The sequence below is a fragment of the Pterocles gutturalis genome, unplaced genomic scaffold (assembly GCF_000699245.1).
Source record: "Pterocles gutturalis isolate BGI_N339 unplaced genomic scaffold, ASM69924v1 scaffold18429, whole genome shotgun sequence".
NCBI lineage: Eukaryota > Metazoa > Chordata > Aves > Pterocliformes > Pteroclidae > Pterocles > Pterocles gutturalis.
In genome coordinates this window covers 34,816-48,895 of record NW_010133617.1, presented here as the reverse complement: position 1 = coordinate 48,895, position 14,080 = coordinate 34,816, and the positions used below count along the sequence as shown (strand labels likewise).

The 14,080-nt window shown below is 42.6% G+C and overlaps 1 protein-coding gene across 1 annotated transcript; it reads right to left on the bottom strand.

The window, feature by feature from the left end:
* Positions 1 to 2,499: 2,499 nt before the first annotated feature.
* Positions 2,500 to 7,630, bottom strand: CABYR (calcium binding tyrosine-(Y)-phosphorylation regulated). The gene is made up of 5 exons (XM_010081304.1): positions 7,483 to 7,630; positions 7,328 to 7,395; positions 6,151 to 6,196; positions 4,772 to 5,053; positions 2,500 to 3,023 (listed from the first exon to the last, which is right to left on the bottom strand). The coding sequence occupies exons 1-5, from the start codon at positions 7,628 to 7,630 to the stop codon at positions 2,500 to 2,502; spliced, it is 1,068 nt and encodes a 355-aa protein (XP_010079606.1).
* Between the last annotated feature and the right edge of the window lie 6,450 nt (positions 7,631 to 14,080).

Sequence of the window (14,080 nt, the reverse complement as noted above, 5' to 3'; positions counted from 1 at the left end):
ATACTTTATTTCGTAGGTAACATTGGCACCAGTAAAACTGGTTTTATTTATTGTGACATGGGAATGGTTAAAAGCACAACCAGTAACTGCAATATTCTGTTCTTAAATGAAGAAGGGTGTGTCACTTTTTGTAAAGATGCAATTTTTCATAAAGTGACTTTTCTTTTACTAAAGTAACTCCCTTAAATCCTGAGCTCTGGTCAGAGATTCCAGAAGTGTTCCTGTCTCTGGAGCATTCATGCAGTTGTTTAAGCTGGTAACATTACTCAGAGGTATTTATTCAATGTTTTGTGCAGTGTTTTGAATTTTGCTCTCCTGTTTTGCTACCAACCTTATGGTTTAAGGAATTAAGAGCCATTTAAATATCTATGGATTTGATTTGAACTGCACACTAGTAACAGGTTTTAAAAGAATCTGTTTCACGCACTAAAAGTTCTGGTGCCCAGCACCACTGCAAAAAGGCAAGAACCTAATCAGTCCAGGAGCCAGTGGCAAGGGGGACAGGACCTGTGTCTGTACTGTGCAAACTCCCTGGGGGGGAAGTCTTGTGCAGTTCAAAGGTAGTACAGCACCTCAGTGAGGCCTCCTGTGCACAGCTGCTTTACCCCTTTTCAGTGGGGTGCATTCAATCTTAGACTGTAAGTTTATATTGAACTGTGTACAGAGCTTCTAGAGGGCAAGCTGCTCTTTGTACAATATTTTAACTGCTGTCTGGAGGTTAGTGTTAATTGAGTAATTTAATTGCTACTAAATAAAGGCTTCAAAACTTCTTGCATCTAGTCTAAAGTGAGTGGTGTTTGACAGCGCTGACCCTTTCTGAGCTAGACTACCCTAAAAGCTGCTGCAATGGAGTTGTACAGTGTGCTTCCCTATGCTTCTTTTCCCCTAAGCAGGAACAGTCTGCTTCTAGAGGAGTAGGGACAGCTGGGGAGCTGAGAGCTTTCTCTGCAAAATATGCAGTGAGGCTGCAGCTCAAGCCTTGGGGGTGGAGTACTGAAACTGCTAATAAGGCAATGAGATGCTACTTTTATTCTGTGCGCTACTAGAGTTACCCAGGTAGTGATGCTGAGACATATTTGCATAGATAAGGGAAAGCCGCCTCTTCGGCAGCTTTCCCTGTGAGGGCCTAGTTCTTGCAGTGACCTGTAGATGCAGAAATTGAATACCTGCACTGTCTCTTGAAAGCCTCATCTTTGCCCTTGACTCTCTATTCTGACCAGCATTTCTTGAAGTCTGGCTTAATTCCTTTGCAACTTCAAGTGGGAGTCTGAGATGTGTAGAAACAGCCTAGCTGTTGGGTCAGTGCTTCAGGAGGTCAGCCAGCACTGAACACTGGGTGCTAGGAAAAACAAAGCATTTAGTTCCTGCCTGCCCTCGCCGCTAGCCCGCAAGCTGTAAGAGGGGAAACCTCTACACAACATCAGGGGCTGTGTTGGTTTTGTTTTGAATGACTTCTGTTTCATAAGAACAGGTTTTTGTGTGGTTTTTTTTTTCCCCTAGATGTAGTCATACTTCAGGCATACTTAAGTGACCATAGCTGTAGTTGTTAAACCTCTAAAGCAAAAGAAAGGTACTTTTCCTTATTTCCTTTCTTGAAACATAACCTCAGCAGCTGTCCCCCTGAATAAGCCAGTAGTTTTTGAATGAATTGACCATGTGTGAGAGTAACTCCTTCCTCTAGTTGAAAGTATGACTGTCGTCTTGCTCCCGACATTTGTGTACAGTTCCTTCCAAGAAAATAACCGCAGCGGTATAGCCTATGTCTAGTTACACAGCAGGAGCTTTGGCTCTGTGTGTAATGTGTCAGCGTTGTTGCGGCTTATGCATACACCATATCAGCACAGGGAGGAAGTTGGGTCACTTCAGTGAAAGAGCTGCAGCAGATGTGTGTCATAATTCACACAAAGTCAGCATTCAGGATATTGTGCTGTACTAGGAAAGTATAAAATACACAGGAATGCAGTTCTGACTGCTGGCTTTTTTTGAGCATTTGCATTATTTGATTTATTACAATGTACACTGCATTCTTCGTGAAGTCCAGTCTCTCTTCTCAACCTGTTTAGAAAAACAACATGAACTCAGTAGACGTTGTGCACCAAGAACTACATAAACTGCTACCTAAATGCACTCTAAGTTGAGGGTATTTTGCCCACTCTGAATATTACCCACTGCCTGCAGTCTGAATTTAAGCATTCGAGATGTGTATGAATGTGAGATTAAAAACTTGGTTACTTTAGACTAAAACTAACTACTAATAGCAAAGTGTAACAAGCAGAGGAAAGCACGGGGTCTGTTACACACCACTGGTCTTAAATCTTAGTTTATTTTGAAAAGGATTAAATTAAGCTTTTCATAGTAAAATCCAAACACTAGCATCTCCCTATGCAAGAAGCAAGCTGACTTCTTCGTGATCCTGCTCTGGGCATGGGGTCCAATGTAATGGTATTCTATCCTGCAGTACCATAGCTTTCTGCAAGAGTATTTGTACCTGTGTGCTTATCACCAGCTGCCAAGCCTTTTCTTTGCAGACATCACATCATCCAGAGGGATGGCAACTGAGAAAACATCAGGAGGGCACAGCTTAGCTGCAGCTTCCTCTGCAGGATTAGAACTGGGACTTGGCGTATCTGTTTCCTCAGCAGCTGGCCTGGCAACCGGTATTAGGACTGTAGTGAATCTCCTCCTAACACCTGTATGTTGCTGTGCAACAACAGCGTAGCTAGGAATAGGTCTCCAGTCCTCTGTGTTCTGAACATTAGAGCCCACTAGAATGAAAGGGGGAGCATTTCCCCTCTTGCTTTCTTCTTGCATCACATAAATTGGAGCAGGTACTTCTGACAGCTGACCATATTGTTGATCTTCCCCCCTGGAAAGACAGAGGGGGGCCTGGGAACAAGGAACACCAGCTCCATCAGGAGGAAGAGAGGGTGGTGATTTTTGACCTTGTCTCAAGTCAGTTAGGCAATAGAGTGTCCACACATTAGAAGGTAGTGGTGGCTGTGCTGCTTCACTTGATGCCATGGCTACAAAGATAAAAATAAGAGTGCTGGTATCAGGAGCAGTGAAGTCCAGTCATATTGTAAATCCTTACGTCTAAGCCAAACCTACCTCCACCTGCTGAAAGCAAGTATGTTAGAGAAGGGAGCTGGGATAGCAAACACTGTTCGGTATGTGGCTGACAAACACCTGCAGCCTAGAAAAAGTAAAACTTTGTGGTCAGAACAGAGGCTTTTCTGGGTAAGCAGTTGTCTGATATTTCTGAAACTGAAGTTTGCCAAACTCCCCCAGAAGTTGGGTTGTTTTGTTTTTTTTCTCAAAAGAGACAATGTTAATTTACAAGTCTGCCTAAGCCCAGCTCTCTTCTACAAAATGCTTTGCTGAGACCTCACAGCTGTACTACTTCTCCTGGGGCCTGGTACAGGGCTTGGACAGAGAGTGCAGTACTAGGGAGACTTGAGGCAGGGGAGCTCCACCCTGGAGGGTTTCTCCAGCTGGGCAAAGGATGGACTGGGCACATGTCACCAAAGGGAAGAGATGCTGGTGAGGGCCTCACTAAGAAAGATGAGCACAAGCTCTCTTGCTGTTTGTGAAGCAGATGACCAGTGCTTAGCCCACTCAGTCCAGCTGCAGAAACTCACCAAGCTCAAGACAGCACAGGCAACCACCACCACTTTTTTTTCCTAAATGGAAAACCTCCTAGGTCAGTGCTGGAATGAGATCTTTCAGGGGAGAAGAATCAAAACTAGGGCTCCAACTAGTCACCTGCCTTCAGCCATAGGGCACATGTATTACATCTTAGGTCTCCAACATCTGCTTCAGGAAATGTGGCTTGTTTTGAGCAAGACCATTTGGCATCAATGGGCACCTTCCTGTCATGTTTATCTGCATATTTGCCCACAGCAGGAGTGCAGGAGTACTGCCCAGAGCTAGCCATATCTCCTGGAACAGATGGGAGGGAGATTCAACACGTGCACTAGGGTCAAGCAGACAGTGTTGGTACAGTAGTTTCTTAGAAGTCATCTCATCTCTACCCTGTGTTGCACTGACATAGGTGCTTTTCCATTTAATGGCCACTGATGAAGCTGTAGAGCTGGAATTTCAAACAGGAAGATGATACACAGACCCAGACTTACTTTCTTACCTGACAAGACATAAACTTGCTCAGCTGATTCCACTTGTGCTGTAGATTCCATTCTCTCAGCATGGCACACTAATTCATCATCAGATAGAACTAAGGTGGTAACACTTGAGCCCTCGTCTGCATTTAAAGGCTGCTCCATCTTTAACAGATAAGCTGTTTGGTCTACAAAGGGAATGACTATTTTCTCTGGAAATTGCTCTATGTAAGGTGGAACCTCCATGGGCTCATAATCCCACCACAGTGATACAACATCAGTGGCTGAGCTAACCGCAGTTTTGTTGGAGGAAGGCACAGCCTGCAATGCATCTTTAGGAGCAGGTGATGGTGGTGGTAAAAGAGGTGATGGTGATTGTTCTTCCCACAAGGGAATGGAGGAAGCTTGATTTACATCATTTGTCGAGACATCAGCCTGGCTGTCTGAGGGACTTGGTTCTCCCACTGCAGACAACTGACTCTGCACTCCTGGCTGTGACCTAACAGTCTCTACAGAAGCCTCAGCTGCTGGGACAGCAGAAGCATCTTCAGCAGCCCCTTCTACTGGTGTAAGTTCATCCTCTGAGTTCTGAAAGTCTTGAAGAGTCTGCACACTGGTTGCCACATCCCTCACAAAATAAAGAGAATCACTGTTACCTAGCACATGGGCAGCAAGCTGTGCAGGGTCAGCAGGGACATACGCCAGTTCAGGGCCCTCAGGGGCTGAAGCGCCATCATATCCAGTGGAGGATATGGTTTCTGCAATGGAACTGGCAACTGATGGGTACTGAGTTTGTTGTGAGCTATACTCAATATCAGGTTCTTCAAGGAGCTGGTCTTCCTCAGTGTCAGTACACTTCTCCCTTTTCTCAGGCTTGCCAGAAAACAAAGTATCTAGGTGCTCTGATATTTTCTCCTCTAGTTCCTCATTTCTATTTTCTGCAAGGTAAAAAGAAGATAATTTCAATACATGAGCAACTGTTTCCATGTATATAAGAGTGATTTCAGCATATACTTAATCAGATGCTCTACAGCACATTTATGAAGCTTCCCAGGTTGCATGGAATAATTTAAGCAGGGGGTTTGCTGCTTGCCTATTGGTAAGGGGAAAGAAAATTCAGAAAGCAGTAGTACCACTTCAAAACCTAGGAAGCCTTAACTGTATTCCTGATCCTGCAGTGAGGGCTACATTCTTATCTAATGCCCACAACACTGCTACACTTACAGGTTAAAAGATTAAACCTTTTACTTTAAGCACATCAGATAAGCCAGGAAGAAGACCAGGGCTCCTCTTTGCAACACCTCAGAACTCTTTGTATCCATGAAAGTTATTTTAGATGCACAGATGGTGATATTTTTTAGCTTCCTCAAGAATCTTGATTACTTAAACTGACAGGTATCCAAATGAAGAACAGGGTAAGCCACGAACAAATTTTAGATAGAGAGTGAAAAATGGCTTCTAGATTAGTTATCAAGGGAGGAACACACAAGATTACTCATGGGATCAAAACAGTGTTCCATGACATGGTTAATAAAACCCTCAGCATTGGGGAAAAAAAATAAACACAAAAAGGTCTGGTCCCTATCATGATTAGCAAGTGTTGGCCAATATGTAAAACGAGCACAGTAATAGAAGAGAAGGTAACTCTTCAATACATCATCAGTTTAGCACTGAGCTGTTTTCAGGATTCAGAACAGACTGGTGGAAAAGGGGCTTGGGGGTACTGGTGGATTAAAAACTGGACATGAACCGACCATGTGCACTCGCAGCCCAGAAAGCCAACCGTACCCTGGGCTGCATAAAAAGCAGCATGGCCAGCAGGTCAAGGGAGGTGATTCTGCCCCTCTGCTCTGGTGAGACCCCACTTAGCATCCTCAGCACAGGAAAAACATGGACCTGTTGGAGTGGGTCCAGAGGAGGGCCACAAAAATGATCAGAGGAATGGAGCACCTCTCCTGTGAAGAAGGGGAGTTGGGGTTGTACAGCCTGGAGAAGAGAAAGCTCCGGGGGAGACCTTATTGCAGCCTTTTGATACTTAAAGGGGGCTTTAAGAAAGACGGAGAGAGACTTTTTACCAAGGCCTATATTTCCAGGACAAGGGGCAACAGTTTTCAACTGAAAGAGGGTAGATTTAGATTAGATATCAGTTGTTTTTGTTTTGTTTTTTTTTTTTTGTACTGTGAGGGTGGTGAGACACTGGAACAGGTTGTCCAGAGAAGTGGTGGATGATCCATCCCTAGAAGTGTTCAAAGTCAGGTTGGATGGGGCTTTGAACAACCTGATCTAGTGAAAAATGTTCCTGCCCAGGGCAGGGAAGCTCAACTAGACGATCTTTAAAGGTCTGTTACAACCCAAACCATTCTGTGATCATGCAAAAATTGCTGTGTGACATCATTAATGCAACATTTGCAAATGCACCAAAATTCAGCCTTCAGCGATACTTTAAGTCACACTGCAACATCCACCAGTCATTTTTACAAGAAAAGGGCTTGAAGTGCTGAAATCAGTGGTTAGCTTTTTAGAGGAGATCCCATGCTAGGAATAAGATAGTAGCACTTTCTGTTCATAACTGGGGCTTCTCTTCATTGCTGTAATTACCTTAGCCTATAGCTCTCAATCTATAGACCAAGGCTGCCTCAAGTGCTGGCTGGTTCCAGCTTGGGTGGCCTGTTTGAATAAAGGGGATATTTGAAGCTGCCAACAGTTACGGTAGCCAGATGATAGAGACCCAAACCAGTGGGGCAGATACAAGCAGGCTGCGGACAAGACAACATGCCCGTGTTCCTGCCCCCACACAACCTTCCTGTGACAACCACCAATTGCAGCCCTTGCAGACAAACGCAGAGAGTAGATGAAAGCTCCCAACACTTCCCAAAGGAATCAGCATTTCACTGAATTAAATAATCTTGTTTATAAACATAGAGATACAATATATTTGCAAAAAATAGATAAGGGCTAAGTCACTATCTGCTTAGAGGGTGATAAATTGCACTGCAATATCTTAAAATTAAAATGACCAGAGGCATCTGGCTCCCTGATACTCAAGGAGAAAGTACAGAATCCCAGAGGACTAATTCTTCCCACATTCAACAGAAGCAAATGCTTTCTGAAGGTGCCTCTTTCACATGGCCAGGATGCAGCCATGATAAGTGAAAACTACTTCCATCCATTCAGGTTGAAACATTGTCTCAAAATATCTTGAAAGAACAAACAGCAACTTTCTTACCTCTAACATACTCAAACTTGTTAATCAGTTCTGTTATATCCAGGTCTGAATTCTCTGAAAACAGAAGCAGAAATTAAGCTGGAGTAGGATAGCACTCTCAAACAGCTCAGCTCTTCAGATGAAGCACTGGTAGGAACAAACCTGTTCGCAAGGCAACAAGATCTTGGAAATAGAGAGCAATAAACTCAGCAATGTCATCTGTGTTGTTTTGTATAACAGCTCGGCTCACCCCCTCAAGCAGGATCTTGAGGTCCTGTGGAACAACCAGCTCCACCTTTGAAGACTCCATCTTCGCCCACTCAAGTCGGCTGATGGTTTCTCATCTGTACAAACAGAACCCCTCAGCTGAGCATCTGCCCCATCCCAATGCAAAGTGTCTAACGCCGACAGCCTGATCGCAGCTGCTCATCTCTTGCCGTACCACCAATAACCCTCCTCTGCCCCTTCCCAAACACTCCTTTAAAGAGGGTATTTACCATTTGCAGTGACCAAATCCTTTACTTGCTCTCTGCACCTTTAGGCAGCAGGAGGCACAGTCAGGTGGGCCAGCCAACTAGGGAACACAACATAGACTCAAACCTATGCCCTGAATTCCTTTTTTTAAAGATAAAACCCACCAAAGCACCCCCCAATGAGCCACAAAAGCCATTCGTGTTCAAGCAGAGAGTTTACAGGACATTTCTTCCTCCCTCCCCCCCTCCTCCTCCTCCATCACCTCCTTGCTCTCTCCTGGCTCCCACCTCCTGCCAGCATGCAGAGGAGGTCGTCGGGTGGGGCAGACTGGTGGGGCCACCAGCCCCAGCCAGGAGGGTGTGAGGTCACAGTGTCTGTGCGTCACAGGCAGGGTGTGGCAGTGGCTCCAGCACTGCAGCATTACTGTTTGTTAGTTGAAAAGAATTTTAAAAAAAAAGTAGTGGGAGACAAAATACATGATTAAAATTTACTCTCGGGCAGGCAGAGCACTCCAGGGCCGGGTGACTCTGCCGCTCATCAGCAAGGGCTCCCCTCCTGCAATAAACACCTTGATGCCCACTGCTGGCACAAGAACCAGTGTGTCTAACGGACACAACCATTTGAGCACAAGTCTATTTATAACCCTTTTAATAATATATTTTAAGACCGAAGCACAGGTGCTACCTGCCATGCGGGAAGTGAGCACCCACGAGGTGCCACGTGTCCCCCCTTCCCACGCTGCTGTGACACCCGTTCCTGTCTTCTGCCACTGACTCGCCTTCAAGCACGTAGCCAGCTGAGCCCACAGCACAGGCAGAACCCCTCTGAGAAAAGTGTTTCACCTTGGCTGAAACATCAGTTTTCCTCACCAGCGACAGCAGAGACGCTCCTTCCCGGCACAGGCAGAGCGTAACTTTGTGCTCAGTCTTGGGTTATGATGACTTCACACAATCCAGCGCTGCAGCCTTTGGAAGGCAGAAAGGCTGTAGCCACCTCCCTCCGTCCCACCCCTCTGCCAGCCGTGGTAGAGCGGGTGGGTGCACAGACCCATCCCCTGGGTCACAGCCTAGCCTCTTCAGAGGTGATATACAACCCTCAAGGTTTAAATCAATGTCACAGACTACAAAATACACACCTGAGAAGCGATGTTCTGTGGTGATCTCTGGCACGAGCTCAGAAGCAAACAGCTGGGGACTGTAACCTCTTCAGTCACGGCAGCTACACCCAAGAGGAATGAGATTATTCCTTAATGCGACGCCGTTCATATTGCAGAACCTTATGATTGCAAGGGCATAACGTGAAACAAACCTCAACAGCCCCGGGGATAGCATTTTCTTTCCAATACACATTTTTAGTGGATACACACAAAATTATTTTCTGTTCCAATAAAACAAGCAGAAAAAAGGTAACTGTAGAGTGCCATATTTTCAAGGTTACCACGAAGTGGGTTTCTGAAGATCAAGAAGGCAGAAGATCATGGTGGCAAGCCATGATCAGGAGTCTGCTGTGGGATAAAAACTTTTATCCACCAACAATCATTCTCCATGAAGGCTGGAAAACCACCATCTACCCACCCGCTCTCGCATTCCTGGATGCCTGCCTCTACAAAAACCTGGGGGGAATCCCAGCAGCACTGAGGATTTAAGTAGCGTTGCTGCTAAAGCATTTAGACTACCTACAATAGCTTCCTTCAGTAAGTAACATATTCATAAGAGTTCATTCAAAATTAACAATATCACTTCCAAGTTAGTTCACTGGAAAGTACGTTAATAGTAAACTAACCACAAAATGCTTCTTCCATAAAAGAATCCTTGGAAAGTAATTTCTTATTAAGAAAACTTCTCATGATGGCTCATCAGTCCTGGACAGTGACAATACAGACCACAATATTAAAAAAGTTAAATATGAACATGCTGTGACTTATCAAATTAGGAACAATAGCTTTCTTATGCAAAGAACAAGACTTCAAGAATATACATGAGGACTAGAAATGCATCATTTCTGGAGTTGGGACAGTAATCTGAAGTCTAGATTTCTATGCACAGAACATACAGAAGGAACAGGACTTCATAAAGGCATGAAACATGCAAAGGCAGTCATGCAGTTACCTCAAAACCAATTCTCAATGAATACGGGTCAGACAATAACTTGTCAAAATTCTAGGCCTGCAAAGCTCTGCACAGCAGAAGGTTCAGAGATGTTTAAGTATAGATGTCATAAACCACAGAAAAATTTATTATCAGAGACAACCAAGAAGAGCATAAACGTCCTTAAATATTTAAAAAGGCTTCAGCACCTAACATAAAAGTGTGTCTCCCTAAAACTTAAAGAGTGATAGGAAAAAATGTCTGGAAACTAATTCACTGCACTGAAACTTGAATGCCATTTTTGGAAGCCACCTAGAGAAAATCCATCATACGAAGCGTAGCAGCTATTCTACTAAAACATGTTGTGCTTTGGCCCCACATTGCAGAGCCTGTCAGCCTAAGAGCAGTTTGCCGAACTGAAGGCAATTACCTTGTCCTGCCACCCTTTGCCCCATCTGCAGAAGTAATCGCTTTCACACAACATTAAAATCTTATGAGATAGAAATTAGTTAATGGAAAGAATTCAGTAAATCAAGGTCCCAGATAAGTCTCGTGTTTCTGCCAAAAAAAAAAAAAAAAATCAGTTCATTCATTAACTCTTAATTAAGACAGTTTACAACAGGTTAATGAATCATGCTGGTTGGGGGTGAGGGTGTTTTTAAACTTGCAATCTTTTTAAAAGCTTCAGCTAACTAGGCAGAAGAAAACTAGCATTCTTTTGCAAGCACCGTCTTTACACTTCTGCCTGCCAGAAACTTCAGTGGAGCTCCTGAGGGTTGAGGGTTTGCGATCGCAGACAAAAACCTCCATGAAAACCTTCTTGCTTTTCATACCGAAAGGAAGGAAAAGGTACAAAATAGGGATTTATGTGTATCTCTCCGACTCCCTCTGTCTTCCCCTTCATCAGGGTCATTGTTACAAGTGGGGAGACGTACACGTCCCCAGAGTACAACTATCTTTTTTTCAATACAGTAAACATACTGGTTTTAGTGAAAGACTGGGAGATGTTTGTTACATAAATGGTTTTGCTCGGCAAAGTCTGACAATCTGTCTCTCCCTCCCTTCCCCTCTCAAATATTCAACTCAAACTTTTTTTTTTTTTTTTAACCCTCTTCACCTGGGAACCGTTCTGGATATCTTCTATAGGTAAGCACAACCTGCCAAAAAATGACTGTAAAACACCAAGGACTGGTCCTGCTGAGATCAACAGATTACTTGATCAAAGCATCTACTGGAACATCATCTTGAAAGAAGTCACATCAAAAGATAAACAGCATTTTGGAAAAAGCAGCAATGAAAAAATTAGGGGCAACAGTAAGACAACTGAACATGAACTCCCGTGGCTAAAACACACTGATGGTTAAAACACAGGGGCTAAAAAGGTCATGGAAACCTTGGGTAATTACGCAGAGAGATTCTGAGCAACAGCAAGGAGGCAATATGCAACTCTAGATTCATCCACCCTGGTAACCTGTGCTGGGTCCAGTTTTGGGGTCCTAACATGCGTATAAAAAAACTGGTAAAAAATAGAAACAATTCAGTATTTAACTCTGGAAAACCTGCCTGAAGTTGAATTTCTTACTGTCTTGTAAGAAACAGGGGTGGGGAGCAGGAATATCACTTTTTACCATCTACTAACAATAGGACACATTTTTAACTGTTTAATTGTCCAGGTTAAAAGTTCAGGGAAAACGCATATTTGCAACACTATGACAAAGTCAGGCCTTTTGTAAAAGAACCCAGTCTTTTTTCCAGTGCATTTCATACACCAGCTAATTTCATACATGAATTTGCTTGGGCATAAATTAAGAGTATTGTATATAGATACAGATAACTCACTGTAGAAACAGCAGGTTCCCATGTTTTCTGAATCCCTGTACGGAATACCATATTTTAATTGTTCTTTGGTCAAAATGAACTAGAACTGGCACTTGCCTGTATATTTCCATCTTCTTGTTAAGTAAGCTTTGCCAGATGAAAGTTGTTTTTGAAGCAGTATTTTCTAGCTCACCTCAAAACATCAGAATGCAATACTGTATAAGCATCTAGTCAATCTGTAATTAGCAGAGAAATAGTTCCCTATCCTGCCTTTTTTTCTAAACTCCAAATTTATATAAAATAATCTGTCATACAGTTCCTTCAGGATGAAGGATCAGAAGCAATAGATCTGTACTTCTTACTTCTAAGTCCACTGGAGTCCCCCAGGGTGCCTGCTGAGCCTCTGCAGAGCCAAGGACAAGCGTGCTGGTCAGATGCCCCTGGCTGCCCAACTGCCTTAGAAGCCAGCTAAACATAAGCTTACTTCTTAACGTTAGCTTTAATAATACTTGTTTGTGATTGCATAATTTTTCATTAAGGTGATTGCTACCATTGTTAGTATTTGGTAATGATGCCTAGAAAGGGAATTTGAGCGTCGTTCATAGGCTGCCCCGTTTTCCCCCCACTGATCGGTTCAGTTAGCACCCTCAAACCACCACATACAGCCCTACACCAACATAACGCTTGCCCCTGTTCAAACTTCAGTTACAGAGCAGATTTTAAACAAGAGTAGGATCAACTGTTGGAAAGACAATCAGATTGTTATAAATGGAAAAGCAATTCAATACAACATTTGGGGAATTTTATTTAAGAATAAAGCATAACTAGAATACGGAACAAGCATTCAAAGTCAGAGAGAGAAGAAATTAAAGTGCTTGCTTTGGAGTAAATTAGAAACATTTTTCAAAGGTGTAGGAATACAACTAATACAATTGAGTGTGGTTCTTTTTCTTTAATGAAGAACAAGTAAATCTGATGTCTTAAAAATGCATTTTAAACCTTGGTCACTCTACAATTGATCTCAACATGACACATGTAACTCATTTTCTAAACCAGGAGACTGTAATTATACTGGAAGAACAAAGGCTGAGGTAATTGCTGACTAGAAAACTTTGTTACAGCATCACTTGACATCCCAGAAGTTTTCCCGATACTTGATATTATCTTGTTCAGGAGGCCACCAATTAAAAGACAAAATTTGAGGAGCAAGGGAACAAAGCGCATGTCCACTTTTCTTTTAATTTTACTCAGAAATATAAAAGTGCAAGGTCTGTAAATTAACAACATTTACAGTACATCACAATAAATATACCAGCTTGTGACATCTAAAAATTATAGTTATTTGAAATGAGTCATATTGAGATAAAAACCTCATCAACATCAACAAAAATACCTGACCCAGAAAAGATAATCTTAACATATTAACTAGCAAGATGCATATTCCATTATTGCTATTAGACCATGCCTCCGAGTTCCAAAGTATAAAAACTTATCAGTTTACACAAAATACAGTTGAAACTTTTCTCATCATGGGCACAATCTAACATAAAAAATAATTTTGACATTTACAGTGTAGGAGATTCTCCTACCAGGGGAGAAAAAAAATTAATTAATACAGAAACAGTTCTATTTCAGTGATGATTCGCTAAATCCACAGAAAAGCTGCAGTTTGCACAGAGTTAAACCGTTATATTGATATATAGTGGTTTTCCATACCCACCCTCTGGGCCTGCAGAGAATAACAGGCCTTTTAGTAAATTTACTACAATATGCTAGCTACCTCCAAGTATGTAAACCCCAGATATCCCAACACAGGTCGCATGCAGGTGCTTTGTGTCCTGAACAGCACAGTCTCACAGCATATTTAAGCAGTGTATTTAAAATGAATTTTGTCAGTAACTGTACCATTTCTAGCTATGTACCCAGAATGGCCTGTCTCACTCATTGCAAAACATGAGAAGTCAGATAAGACAAAGTAAGATTTCAAGTACTTTAAATCCCATTTTTAAAATAATGATTCGAATTCTAAGTAGTCACTATATACACAATGTTTTCTTGTCAATACTTACTTGGATTGACAAAATAAAGTTGAAGACTCATTTGTGACTCGATATTACTGTTAAATTTGAATAAAAAACTCCAGTGTACTATCTGTAACACACCTAGATTATAGAAAAATAAACCTGCTTTGTTAAGAGTCTCTCCTCTCCCTTCAGGAACTGCAACAGAAGTGTTTAACTGCTCTAGGAATGCCTTTCATAGCAGGAACTGTGTATTTCTAGAGAGAAATAAAAGCGCCTCAACCGTTTCATTTGGCCTACCAAATAGGATACTACTTTTCTCCTCCATATCAGTCTTGCTTTAGGTGTAACCTCAAAAGC